The 14550-nt window shown below is 48.8% G+C and overlaps 1 protein-coding gene across 1 annotated transcript in view; it reads right to left on the bottom strand.

The window, feature by feature from the left end:
- Positions 1-1323: 1323 nt before the first annotated feature.
- The window catches only part of GFOD1 (glucose-fructose oxidoreductase domain containing 1), a 100846-nt gene continuing 87619 nt past the window's right edge, over positions 1324-14550 (bottom strand). The window contains exon 2 of the mRNA XM_043908518.1: positions 1324-8886. Coding sequence (XP_043764453.1) covers positions 7967-8886 — 920 coding nt within the window. The 3' untranslated portion in view covers positions 1324-7966. The remainder of the gene's footprint in view (positions 8887-14550) is intronic.

The raw sequence follows: 14550 nt of genomic DNA, 5'->3' as shown, positions 1-14550 counted from the left end.
TGTGTGTGTGTGTGTGGTGGGGTAGCAGAGGGGGGAAATCGACAGGCACAGGGGGACACAGAGTTCTCTTTGTTTGATCCATCAACTACAACCTGAATGACTTGCAATGTAATTGCAACTATTCTTTTTAAACCACAGTCCAGAGACTATGAAAGCACTGTGATCACATCCTGTTATTGAGCAGGACACAGCATAATCCCGTTTCTGTAACAAGAAATAAGCTTATATTGAGAGAAACCAGCATTGCAAAGAAATTCCAAACCTGTGAAGGAACAACTTGCTCCTGGATTGAAAACGCACGTCAATGCTCAGGAGTATGTAGAGTCTTTCACCAGGGGCTGGTTCCCAGGCCATGTGGCTAGAAGAAACTCAGAGAACTGGACCCCATGCACAGTATTTTACAGTTGGGCACATGGCACTTGCAGCTTTGACAAAGCAGTCTGTCTCACGGCCTTCTCCAGAACCGACCTCAGATTTACTACACTGTTGTAAGTATGAGAGGTTACATGTGTATGTCAGGACCCATGTGAACACAGGCATTTGTGGCTCCTTTTTGTCTTAATGGATGGGCTGTGTTCTGAATGCATTAATATGACGACCTGCTCATGAAGAAATGAACAATGAGATTTCAGCTTGTGTATTTCTCTTCCTAATTCCTGTTTTAACGTGATGGGAAAGTGTGGACCAGAAGAATTACCTGTGTGTTCTCTAAGACAGTAGAGGGTGGAAAGGCCAGCCTATCCATGAGAGACCTCATCCACACAAATCTCAGATTCGGCTGATCTCAGTCCATGATGGTGGCCCTCAAATGCTGCTAAGAACAAAGCAAAGATGCTCTTGTAAAGAGTCAGTGGAGCCTATTTGAACGTGTCTTATAGAGCTTGGTGGGAGGTGTTAGGTTAAGATCTTGGTATAACAGAATCCTAAGTCTAAGGTCTCTATTGTCATCTCATTTGCCTGGTTTGGGCTTTCTCACTCACACACACGTGCACACACACACACTCCAAGTGGCCTTAGGCAGGTTATTTCCCTTCCATGTCCACATTTTCAATATTAGAGCTAGGATTTGAGCCAGATGTTCTAAAGTTCCTCCAGTTCTAACTTTAAATACATCTACCATCAAAGAAGCAGAAGCAGATTCCACTGGTCGGTCTCATGGATGCTGACACCAGAACAGATTCCCCTCCGCACTAGATACACACCCACCCCCCAGATGCACCATCATCATTCCCACCCCCATCCTTGCTTCATATCCCACAATTCACCAGGTACGTAGCTCATCAGCTAGAGTATTCGGGTCTAATAAACAAAAAGCAGCTGAAATTACATCTTCTCTTCAATCTTTATTTGCTACTTCCATTCCTTTATCCTGCCAATGTCAACTGGGGAGGACAGCAGGAGGCCACATTTGAAGTGGCACATGCCAGTTGGCGGGGTGATGGTAAGCCGTGGCCCCCTGAGCATCACAGACGTAACACGGGCATCAGGCCCGGAGTACAGACTGTTCAACCCAAGGGCCCGGGAGGGAAGGCCACCACCCACAGCAGTTCAGCTTGTAAAACACGAAGAACGGTTGCATTCATTGTCTTTTCTTTTTTTTTTGCTTTTTGCTTTAATAATAAAAAAAGAAAACCCAAACCTTCTATAATTTATAAGCTATGTTTTGCTATCTACATTATATATAAAATATAGACTCTGTTTACTTTATAACACACATTTTTTCCCCTTGATAAATAACTCTTTAAAATATCTAGTTTACATGCCTTGACTTTTCATAGATAAGTTTTTTTATACATATACATACATATATATACTCATGTCTGTAAAACACAATAAATACATACTCAACACTGACAACCAAACAGATGCAATTTTGGTTAAAAAATAAAACACAGTAAAAGCACCAGGCGACAAACAGAAAGCCATCATCACGAGAAACTCCTGCCTCCCCTGGGCAAGGCACAGGGCCAGAATACTAAACACGGCTGGACGCCGGACAGAGAAAAGGGCAGCAAAGGAAGAGGGTAGGTCGCCAGCTTGGGTTTTGTTTCCCAGCCGCGGACGAGAATCACCAAGCAGTCATCGAGTTTATGGGGAGAAACCACAGGGCTCCGCCAACAACAACATAGCCCTTGTGATGGCTGCGGGAGGACAGCAGAGACCTGGACGGGGAAGGACGGCGGGCACCAGGGTTGCTCTGGGGGCCCTGTTCACACCACCCCGGCAAGCTTGGCTGCCCCGCCCAGCATGGAACCCCTGCACGTGACATGGTCTTGTTACCCCTCTATTCACTCTTGCTGTGGACAGACAAGGGCAACGGACTCCAGAGTATTCAGTAGTGCAGTGATGTAGGAGCCTGACAGACAGCCAGATGCTCGGGTGGCCCTCGCAAGGCCTCCAGCAAACAGGAACCGTGATGAAGCAGGGAAAAAGTCAGCAGGCCACCGCCTTCTGCTGCTCAAACTGGTGTGGTCACTCAGGTCCGCGGCGCTTACTGACCTCACCTCCGAACTCTGATGACACCGCTGAGCCCAGCGCCTCGGAGAGCAGCACTGAAGGTTTTCGGTCCTCTTGGGAGGAGTCCTGAAGGCCAGTTCAGGGCCGTCCCCTCAAACCCGGGACACTGCCCTGGGCTGCGGCAGGCTGGGCGGGCGCCTGGGGGGCTGCAGACAAGCACAGCTCTTATCTCATTACCTGTCTCGCTGTCCCCAAAAGGGAACTGAAGTGCGGGGCTCTGAGAGTTGATTTAAAAACAAAAAACAAAACTCTCCAGGGTCGTGGCCTCTGCCCGTGAACTGCAGGCTTTGGAAGCCTGCAAATGGAGAGACGGTGGTGGACCAGGAGTCCTAAGCTGGTCAAGGCCTATTCTGGACCCAGGGGGCGGGGCCTAGGAGAGATGGCCTCCGGGAATCTCAGAGGTGAGCATCTGAACGTGTGCTCCCCATCCTCGCCAAACACAGTACAAATTATAGACCACTGTTCACACTACAGTCACAATGGGAAATGCTAAACAGTTAGTTTTCTGACTACATTAGAGACATAATTGATTTTTTTTTAAGTGAATTCGGCTGTAACAGCTCAGGGACCACAGTCAGCTGCAGTCCCAGCTCTCACTGCGACTCTTCTCCCAACTCGCCCTGGGATCTCGGACAAGTCATGTCACCGCTGCGGGCCTCCCCCTCCCCATCTGAGAGCTCTGAGATGCTGTGGGAGGCAGCATGGGGCTCTGAGTCAGAAAACTGGGGTTTCAGTCCTGGCTGAGAAGTGGCATGTTCAGTTCCTTTATTTTTACATTACTTAGCCTCTTGGGGTGCTAGAGAAGACTCTCGGGAGTCCCTTGGACAGCAAGGAGATCAGTCAGTCAATCCTAAAGGAAATCTACCCCGAATATTCATTGGAAGGACTGGTGCTGAAGCTCCAACACTGTGGCCCCTGATGTGAAGAGTTGACTCATTAGAAAAGACCCTAATGCTGGGAAAGATTGAGGGCAGGAGGAGAAGGGGGTGACAGAGGACAAAATGATTGGATGGCATCATCGACTCAACAGACATGAGTTTGAGCCAACTCAGGGAGACAGCTAAGCACAGGGATGCCTGGTGTGCTGCAGTCCATGAGGTTGCAAAGAGTTGGACACGACTCAGCAACTGAACATCGACAGCGACAACCTCTTGGGGTTGTAAGAGGAACTATTGAATATATTGGCTCTGAATTCCCTTCAGTCGCAGCTGGAGTTACTTTCTCCTCAGGGTACCCTTACCAATGCTGAATTTCCCCCATTCTGCCATACCCACTAGGATGAAAGCGATGCAATTAGAAACCACATCTTTGACCACAGGTCCATTTCAACAGCTGCGGCTATGAGACAAGATTAAGAATTAAGAGAGTCTAAAGGTACAAATGCCACGCACAGCTAACATCCGAGTCAGATGCACAGTCAACGCCCCACTCCCTGAGAAGAGACATTTTCCTATGTTATTAGGACCAGCAAGAGCACAACCCCGTAATAATCAGCCAACAACGTCTTAAAAATCCCCAGCTCTGCGGTTGGCTGCATCGCCTGCCATCAGAATCAACTTAGGAAGTTGATTTTAAAAGAAGCTGAGTGATATTTCCAGTTTGGAAAAGGAAGAAAAATAGACTCTTCTATTTGCAGCTCTACAAGGAAACTTCTGGCAGAACAGCAACTGTGACACCTGGCTCCACGGGGAGGTGTTGACAGCCACAGCGGGGAGCCCCACGCAGGGCACAGCGGACTCGAATCACTGTGGCCCCGCAGACCCCGACAGGGTTCAACAAGGAGCGCTCTCCTGCCTGGCAAAGAACGGCAGAGGCGCACACCTTCCTTCGTGGGAGGCCTTGAGGTTTGGAGGAGAAGGAAGGTTTTTGGATTCAGGTGACTCCCCCTTGTACTTCATAGTTTTGTGACCCTGGGCAAGTGACTCATCCGCTCAGCCTCAATTTTCTCATGTGTAAAATGGGACTAACGATACCCAATATTATAGGGTGGTTTTATGGATTAAGTAAGAGAATGTCCTTGGCTCAGCTGGCAAAGAATCCACCTGCAATGCAGGTGACCCCGGTTCAATCCCTGGGCCAGGAAGATCCCCTGGAGGAGAGAACGGCAACCCACTCCAGCATTCTTGCTTGGAAAATCCCATGGACAGAGGAGCCTGGTGGGCTACAGTCTACAGGGTTGCAAATGTTAGATATGACTGAGCAACTAAACCACCACACTTCAAATACCCTAAACGCAGCAGATGATCAGGAAATGTGGGCACAGAGAGGACTGAGATGGCTCTCTGCAGAGGGAAAAAGGGCCTGGGAGAACTTCCGCTTCAGCTGGAGTCGGCCAAGACTGCCCTCAGGGGCCCAAGGTGGGCTGAGGTTGCCCTGTGGTCCCTGCCACACCTCTCCCAGGGGGGTGAGGAGGAGTCATAGAGGGAGCTGACAGGGATCAACAACTCTCCAGGAGAAAACTCAGAGAACCCAAACCTTCCAAATAAGCACAGAGCATTCCCAAACACTTGTGGGCACCAGGTGAGCACCCCTTACACCCTCTCTCAGAATCTGGAACATCTGCTGAGGCTACCAGTGTCATGAGCCAAACATCCAGTTATCAGAGTCCCCCCCCCCCCAAAAATAATGAAGGGGATAAACCAGGCAAGTGGGGACTAACTATGATGACCCTGAAATGGAGCCTGTATTATGCTGGACCCTTGAAACACAGTCAACAAGGCAGAGAGAGAGAGGGGGGCTGGATGACTCCAGAAGCTTCATCTAAGCTCCAATCCAGCCAAGAGTACCCAGTCCCCTGAGGGTACTACTAAGGGTGCTGGGCTGGGACAAAGTCCTAGAGAATGCTGTTGAGAGCTGGAGATTTCAACTTTGTATTGTGGCTCCTAATAACGTCTTTGCAAGTGACAGGACTGGGGCCAAAGAAGCACTAACAAAGCCATTTACTGTAGCTTTTCTATTAACAAAATGAACCATCTAGGCCTTTTCTTCCACCTGTTCCTGCATCTACCTATCACATGCATTTCAGTAGATAAAATTTGAGTACACCTACTAAAATATTTTTCATGCTTCTTTTTAAGAATATAGATTCTTCCATATACCCCCGCCTCAAATGAGAATTTTTGTTTTAGACACTAAGTATTCATCACAGAGTTCAGAGATCTTTGGGGGGAAAAGAACTTCCAAGTATTTAAAGTACAGAAACAAGATTGAACCCTCAGGAACAGCCCCACTTAGATTATAAATGACTTAGAAAAACAAGACCCATAGGGTCACTAGTTTCCTTTTCTTCCTCAATCACAACCCTTTGGGACAACTAGAAAAAAAAAAAAATCTTTCCACTCAGTTTCTACAAAAGCTATAAATCCAAAGAGGAATTTAGGAGAATCTGAACCCCAAAGGTCCATGGCATGGCCTTCCACTCAAACTCTCACTGAAAGACTTCCATGCTAGCAAACCTCTAGTTTTGAGCTGTTAGCTACAAAAGCTGGCATGCTGATTCTGTCAACCGAGCAGGAACCAATCATATGATGGAGAGTTGTAGCCGGCTAACCTTCCCACGTGGCAGGAAAGCCCAGGAAGCAGGGAAATTCTTCCTAGGAAGATGATTCCTACTCCTCTGTGCTAGAAAATACCAATATTCCGGGGTGTTTGGACATGGCGTCATTGCACCCAGGGTCAGCCTGGGATGCAGAGCGTATGAGGATGGAGTAGCCACTGATCAGACAGTTAGTGCATTTTGAGACTTTGCCTGCTCAGAGCCTGGGGTCCACTCTCAGCCCTTAAACTCCCTTCCAGGCCCACTGTGGCCCATCTGAAAAGACTCCAAATGTTACTTGTCTGCTGACGACAACAGCTGGGTTTCGGTGAACAGACTCTGTAGACTTGCAAGTAACCGCCTCAACAGCCAACCTCAACAAATATCCTATGTGTGGAGAATTAAGAAAAGGAAGCAATAGGATAAGTCCTCATTTTCAAAATGTATTTGACTTGAGCTTTCTTTCAAGACCAGGTCTGAATTCCTAAGAGGGATTTTAGTGAAAATGATGGTAGACAGCATTTATAAATGTGTGTGTGTCTGTCTGTCTCTGGTGGTTCCCTCTGGCTCTGCCTGCTCCAAGCCTGCAGTCTGCCATCTCCAATAAAAGTAAGCAGAGGGCGTTAAGATAAGAGGGAGAGGAGACCAGGGGAGGGAGAAGATGTTTTTTCCTACATTAGCTTGCTCAAGCCTATGCAAGCTATACACCTCAGAGGGTTCTAAAACCCCATTTAGAAATACTGAAAATAATGTTCCTTGTTTTCCTTTTGTTTTAATACCTAGTCACAATTTTTCACTTTTTTGATGCATGAGAGCAAAGGTCCAAACTAAGGAAAAGAGCCTTGACATTTTTCTCCCCCAAAGGGAAGAAGATTATATCTGCATGAACCTGAAGGCTTCCCTTTTAAAATCCACAAAGCTGGGGACTCTCCTGGGAGCCCTTCCCCAGCTTGCCAGGAGAGACGGGTGCAGGGCTGGCTCACTTTCCCTTCTGCTGGGGACTTGCCCCTGCGAGCCTGGGGCTCACGGCTGCCCCCAGAGCCTGGACAAAAGCCCAGGAGCCTGTGGTCAGACCCACACCTCGGTCCTGCTGTCTCCTCCGTCCTGTGAAAGGACCATGTCAACACTGCACCGGAAACAGTTACAAGGTGGCTCCTTGTGGGCTTTTAATCCTGACACATGCAAAGGGAAATCTGCTTCTCCCCCTTGTCTATTTCCGGTGCCCTTGCCCTCACCTTTTGGCTCCAGGGAACGCAATTCTCTGCTGGCCCTTCCTGGCACTCCTTGACCTCGCCTCAGGCCAGGAAAAGGGCAATAAGTCAATTAGGAAGACATCTCCTCCCTCCAGCTTCCGCGGCCCAGCCTTCAAGAAAGCTGCGTACTTTGCTACCAAGTACTTTATCCCCCACAGACCCTGTAAGTGGCTTCCTGGAATCTGAACTTTCTCTTTAGCCACCGATACCTGCCTCTCCCCAGACCAAGGGGCTGGCGTGGCCACCTAACCATGCGCCTTCTCCTGCCCGCTGAGCTCGCCTGTTGGATTCAGGGGCCTTGATTGCGCAGGGGCCTTTGGCTTGCAAAGGAGGCCAAGACGACGTGGGGGAGGTGGAGGGGGGAGGGTGGGAGTCCGCCCGCGATGAATGTGGTGCAGAGGCCAGCCAGCCCTCCCGGCTGCTCACAGTTGAAGGGCAGCGGGAGGCAGCCCCCCAACACAGTCTCGATTGGGGCCCCTCATCCGGGTAGGGGCTCGGCCTCCCGGACCCCATTCCCACACACTGCCCCTTTCCACTTCCCGGCCCCCAGACTCCTCGAGACCACCTCTCCCTTCCCCCCACCCCCACCCTCTGGCTGGAGGCCTGGGTCACGCCGGGTCCCCAGTCCGGGTCGCCCCCGTCCCGGTCCCCCCAGTCTGGGCTAGCAGTACAGAGACACCCTGCTGCGCCGCATGGCCTCGCTGATCAGGTAGGCGGGGCTCAGCTCGGGCTCCTCGGTCATCACCGCGATGTTCTGCCACTCGCCCGTCTGGCTGGACCGCTTGATGGTGTCCACCACGCACAGGGCGTACAGGCAGTCGTCGAAGGTGGCGGCCATGGTGAGCGGCCGGCCGTCCCACGTGCGCCGATCGTCCTGGTCCTGGAAGGCCTGGCGCACGGCCTGCATCATCTTGATGGTGCCACGCAGGTAGGGCGACGGGATGTCGCTGAAGGCCTTCTCGGGCAGCAGGGAGTTGCTGACCGGCGTGGCGTCCTGCACCAGCAGCTCCTGCTCCGGGGCGCTGTTGCGCTGGCCGTACAGGTCCGTGCCCACGGCCAGGAGGCGCCCGGCCGAGCCCACCACGGTCACGTCCTGCTTGAACTCGCCGGGCACGTTGAAGTTGAGGGTGACAGTGCAGCACACGCCGCCCTCCAGCACCATCTGGAAGGTGCAGAAGTCGTCGCTGGTGATCTGGCGGATGCCCTTGATGTGGTCGGTCTGCTTCACGAAGGTCTTGAGCAGCCCGTGGACCTTGACGGCTTTCTGGCCGGTGAGGAAGGTCAGCAGGTCGATGATGTAGGTGCCCACCGAGTGCAGCCCGCCGCCGCCCATCAGGTCGTCGCAGCTCCAGTTGTACTTCTTGCCCAGCAGGCTGCCGCCATGCACCTGCACCTCGCACACCAGCAGCTCGCCCACGTAGCCCTCCTCGATGAGCTGCTTCATGCGCACGAAGGCCGGCAGGAAGCGCAGCACGTTGCCCATGACGCTCATGAGCTTCGGGTAGTAGTGGGCGGCCGACATCATGCGGAAGGCGTCCAGCGGCGTGGCCGCGCGGTCGCAGATGACGTTCTTGCCGATGCCTACGGGTGGAGGACAAATAGCACATCAGGGCGCTGGCACCGAGAGGCAGACAGGGGCGCTGTGGGCCCCAGGTTCCCGTTTATGAACCAGGAAGCGAATGCAACTACTCTTTTTTTTTTTTTTTTTTTTTGGCAGTTTCTATTGTGTGTGTGTGTGTGTGCACTTAATCGCTCAGTCTGACTCTTTGCTACCCCATGGACTGTAGCCCACCAGGCTCCTCTGTCCATGGAATTCTCCCGGCAAATATACTGGAGTGGGTTGCCATGCCCTCCTCCAGGAGAATCTTCCTGACCCAGGGATCGAGCCCAGGTCTCCCGCATTGCAGGCGGATTCTTTACCATCTGGGCCACCAGGGAAGCCCAAGAATACTGGAGTGGGTAGCCTCTCCCTTCTCCAGGGGAATCTTCCCCACCCAGGAATCCAACTGGGGTCTCCTGCATTGCAGGCAGATTCTTTACCAGCTGAGCTACTATTATCCTTTTTTTAAATTTTATCTTTTTAAATTTTTATTATTTTTAATTGGAGGATAGTTGCTTTACAACAGTTGTGTTGCTTTCTGCCAAACATCAACATGAATCAGCCATAGGTATACATATGTCCCCTCCCTCTTGAACCCCCCTCCCCCCTCCCACCCCACCCCACCCCTCTAGCTTGTCAGAGAGCACTGGGGTTGACCTCACTGTATGACTAGCTACTCTTATTACAATTTTAAAACATCTTATTACACCTTTTGTGCAAAAATAACATGTTCTATATATTTCAGTATTTAAACATTCAAGTCGAATTACTTTAGTATGCAACTATCATGGTGATTTAAATATTAAGATTTATTTTCATACATTTAACTAGCCTATATTTTACAAATATTTTTAAATGCCAATATCAGGTGTTTCACTTAATATTTTATTTATATTAACCTGTAACATTTCATATATAGTTTTATTTGTAAAATTAAAATATTTAAATATAAAATGTTCTATTAAAGTAAACAATACGGGTTTTACATATAAAATATATTTTGTCAAAAGTTATCTTACATGTGAAATGTTTTACATATCTTTATTTGTAAAATATAATTTTTATTAAAAATATGTGTAGCAAAGAGAATAGTATTTTTATCTGGACAGAACTGGAATAAAGCTGAAATCATGGCCAATGTGAGTCTGATTAAGTATGAGGAAGAACTTCTTAATCGCATACTTCAGAAGTCTAGGCTTTTACCTGTCTCCCCTACAACCACCAACAAAGGATTATGTTTTGTGTATTTTCTTTTTTATTTTGCATTATGGGTTAGGGCTGGCAGCAGTCACAGATGTGTTTGTTTAATATTTTCCAGTTCCTTATGAGAAGAGCAGATATTCCTTATATCTGAGACACGGGCAGTGACTCAGCCCTCATCTTGTCTGGTTGGGGGTGGACTGGGGGTGTTGGCGCCTCTGGCGATGGAGTTGAGACCAAACAAGACTTATGCTTATAGTGACTTAGCGTGCATGCACCATGACTATACTGGGTACCTAAGTTCCAGGGAGATGGACGCCCTTTAGGAAACTAAGCTGTTCTGGGTCAAGAGAAAACAAAGCATCAAAGGCTAGGAGAGTGACAGGGAGAAGAGGGTTTACTCCAAGATAAAGTCAAGGGTCAGGAAAGAAAAACTCAGCTGAACCTGGAGAAACAGTCATCTGGGATTCAAAAAAATAAAGTAATAATTTAAAAAATTATACAGATTTAATAGCAAGCCAGATTGGGGAGCTTCTGAGCCCAGGCACCTTGCCTCCTATGAGGTCTCTGCTGTGCAGTCATGTTCTGCACATAGACCCCCCCTATAAAGCACTCCAGCCACAGACGAGGGACAGGCCACAAGGGAGATGGTGCAATGGGACCCATACCCATCACGGTTGTCTTGACTACAGGAACCTGACGTGACAAAATCCATGAACACTGCCCCCCTTCTGAGCTACGAGGGTCCTGTGGAAGACCTACGACTGTGAGTGTCTATCTGGTGGAGATGCCTGGGCAAGGCTGTAGGCATGTGGGGCTCTCATTTTCCCATTGGAAGAGCAAGCAGAGCAATGGAAGTGCCCAGCACAGATTGGAGAAAACAAATACAATCGGTGGCTGTCACTTTCCAAGTGTACATCAAATTCTGGCCCGATTGAAAGGCCTGGAGCCCACACACTAACCCCATCTCCTGACCTCCTCTACATTGGCAGAGTTGGGCTGGCTTTCCTGATGACTGTGAATGAGCAGTAAGAAGCTTCTTGAACTCTGAGCAACCAGGTGAAGACTGAGGCTCCAGCAGAGAGATAAAGAAACACTGGGTTGTGTTACCAAAAGTCCTGTGCACTTGTGTGACATCGTGTTCTGATAATATGACCCTATCAGCATTGGACTCCTGCTGGTGGGAGCAGATTTCTATGTAAACAGATTAGTAGGCCACCGCAGGTACAGGTGACAAAAGGTTGCCAAAATCTGCCTCACACCTGTTGGGTACAGGCTGTGGCCACTCCTACACCCTACCTCATGGTCTGCAAAACCAGGATCCCCGGTGGCCATCTTCTCAGCTACCGGTCATATTAATGACACATGAAACAAGAAGTTTACCTCATTTTTCTACTCTAACAACTATAAGATAAAATAGTAAAAGAAAAAATAAATTGAGAAAAATAATCCACTCCCCTCCACATACCCGAAGCAATCAACTCATGGGTAATTCTTTGAAGCTTTGTAGATGAAAAGATACTGATGAAAGCTATTGACTCCCTTTCCAGAAAAATGCATGCATGGGTCTCCCAAGATCCTGAGATACAGGCATCTCTTCCTTTGGGCTATTTAAGCATGTTGTGGTCCTACAAGAGACAGCAGGTTCCTCAAGGATCAAGGTTGGGCCTTCTAATTTCTTAGGTCTCCATGATGCCCACAGCATTTTAGCGGCATGTGTGTGTGTGTGCCAGAAACCAGTGAGCATTGCTGCCTGGCCCCATGTCTCTGCCCACCGTCCTTTTCAATGTCCGCAGTTTACAGATGGGTCTTGGCAATGTCTTAACACACAGTACTGTATCTTCAAAAATCAAGAGAGACTTCTAGGAATCTGTCATAAAGAAATCCTCTAAAATGCGATCACAGCTTCTTGCCCAAAGATGCCTCTCACTGCATTATTTATTAAAGTGAAAAGCTAACAACAGTGCAAGTGCCCAATGATAGAAGAATGTATAAGTAGGCTGTAATAGAGCCGCATAATGGAAGATTGTGCAACCACTGAAAGTGATGCTCATAAAGACTTTTTAGTGACAAGCAAGATGATTATGAGGTCATGTTAAGTGAAAGGGCTCTATTCATAGACATACTATGATCTCAACTCTCTCTTAAAAGGACAAAAAAGAGAATACCTCAGAATGTTTACAGTGGTTAATTAATTAATACAATCAAGACAGATTTTTATTTTCATTACCATTTTCTAAGTTTCTATCTTTATAGTCAGAGAAACACTGGGGTTTTTTTAGGGCCAAAGGAGTCATAAAGACTTCATGTGATGGCAGAAGGGCCCTTCAAAGCCAAAGTACCAGAGCTCTCGGACCTGCCCCCGTATACCCAGGGAGCTGGGTACCCAGGGTGGGTGGGGAAGCCCCACCCACCCTGAACTTGTGATGCTGCTGAGGCTCAGGTTCTGTTGCCACTCTTCCCGTGCATTTTCCCAAGACTTCATGATTCTGGTGATGGCTATGTACTCTCCCCATAAGATCAATTCACAAAACTATACCCACATCCGTAGCTCATGGATGGCCCCCATCCATGGATAGGTATCTCCATCCTAAATTATAAGATAACTCCTGTGCTGTGCTTAGTCGCCCAGTCGTGTCTGACTCTGTGATCCCACGGTCTGTAGCCCACCAGGCTCTTCTGCCCATGGAATTCTCCAGGCAAGAATACTGGAGTGGGCTGCCATGTTCTCCTCCAGGGGATCTTTCCCACCCAGGGATTGAACCCAGACCTCCTGCATTGCAGGTGGATTCTTTACCATCTGAGCCACCAGGGAAGCCCAAGAATACTGGAGTGGATAGCCTAGTCCCTTCTCCAGGGGATCTTCCTGACCCAGGGATCGAACCTGTGTTTCAGGCGGATTTGTTACCAGCTAAGCTACCCAGGAAGCCCTGTGGAAGCCCTTATAACGTACTGGTTCTTTTTATCGGACTACAGTCGCTTTACAGTGCTATGTGATTTCTGTCGTACAAAGTGCATCAGCTATATGTATACATATATCCCCTCTTTTCTGGATTAATGTATTGTTAAAAAAAAAAGTAAGATAATGCTTCCAACTTCAAGGGAACCCCTAACTCAGAGCTAGCAGACCCCTCACATATCTATAAAGCACAGTTTATTTTCTCTCTTTTACACAATCTTTCCTCAACCCTACTTCTTGGTGGGGCTTCTAAAAAGTCCACTCTGGGACCCCTCCCTCAAGGTCCTTAGGTTTTCTTGGCTTTCTTTCCTTCCCCATCAAAGTCTGCCCTTCCAAAATGCCCAGAACCTGAAACTCCAATGTCCTTAGCAGTTTAACAAGAATCGAGGACATAGGCTGAAGGAATAGCATTCTCACCGAGAATAGCATTCTCACAGTCATCAGATTCTGTGTGTGTGTGTGTGTGTGTGTGTGTGTGTGTGTGTGTGTGTGTGTGTGTGTGTGTGTGTGTGTGTGTGTGTGTGTGTGTGTGTGTGTGTGTGTGTGTGTGTGCATCCGTGTGGCACAGAGCATCCCCCTCACCCCCAGAATCATGTGCCATGTGAAGGGAGCTTGTGTCATCTCCACAGCCCACAGTCTGGTGTGTCAGATGCCGCTGAGTGTGTGTAGGGATTTTTCCCAAAGAAAGCAGACAGGTCCCTGCCTTCCAAATCACCCTTGTCAGCCTAGGCTTTGGGTCTGGTTCTCCAGAAATAACTATAGGTCTCTGGGGTCTTCTTGATTTTCATGTCTTAGCACATCGCCTTTCTCACCACTCCCAGAGAAAGTGCTAGAATAGGCTCTTGAGAAAAAAGCCTTCCCCATTTTGTGTTAGAAAGGAAATAATAAGTAGAGGCACCTCCCTAAGCCCGAGGCTCTGACCTTCCTTTGCTGGGAGAGTAAGTAGATTCTCCCAGGGAGACAGGAACTGAGGAGGTCAGGGAGAGGCAGACGGGCTGCGTGCCCTTTTGGCTGCCCACCCCCAAGGCAGCCACGGCTGATTCCTAACAGGGAAAATCACCCGCCGGGTCTCCGCTCTGTAAACCTCAAGAGGACAGCCTGCGTCCTGTCACCCCTGGGTACACAGATTTACCAGAAGGACGGCAGGGCTGGCCCCACAGCCCTGCATCCACACATCTCTCAGAGCACCCCCCCACACACACACACACTCCCTTTAGGTTTGGGGTTCCTATTGTCTTGTGGCAAGATGTGTCCTTCTAAGGCAAAACATCCAGAACTTTAGGGCCTCAAACAATCTTAGAAAAAATGATGCAGCAGACAGAGGCCCAGCGGTGGGGAGAGGGAATGAAGACTCTGTTTACTGGAGACAGAGTTTCAGTTTAAGAAAGTGGAAAATTTGAGAGATAATAATGGTGAGAGTTGCACAATAATGTGAATGTACTTAGCGCCACTGAACTGCACAGTTTAAATATGGTTAAAATAATAT

The sequence above is a fragment of the Cervus elaphus genome, chromosome 7 (genome assembly GCF_910594005.1).
Source record: "Cervus elaphus chromosome 7, mCerEla1.1, whole genome shotgun sequence".
NCBI classification, from domain to species: domain Eukaryota; kingdom Metazoa; phylum Chordata; class Mammalia; order Artiodactyla; family Cervidae; genus Cervus; species Cervus elaphus.
Note: the sequence above shows the minus strand (reverse complement) of the source record. Positions and strands in the feature narration are given on the sequence as shown.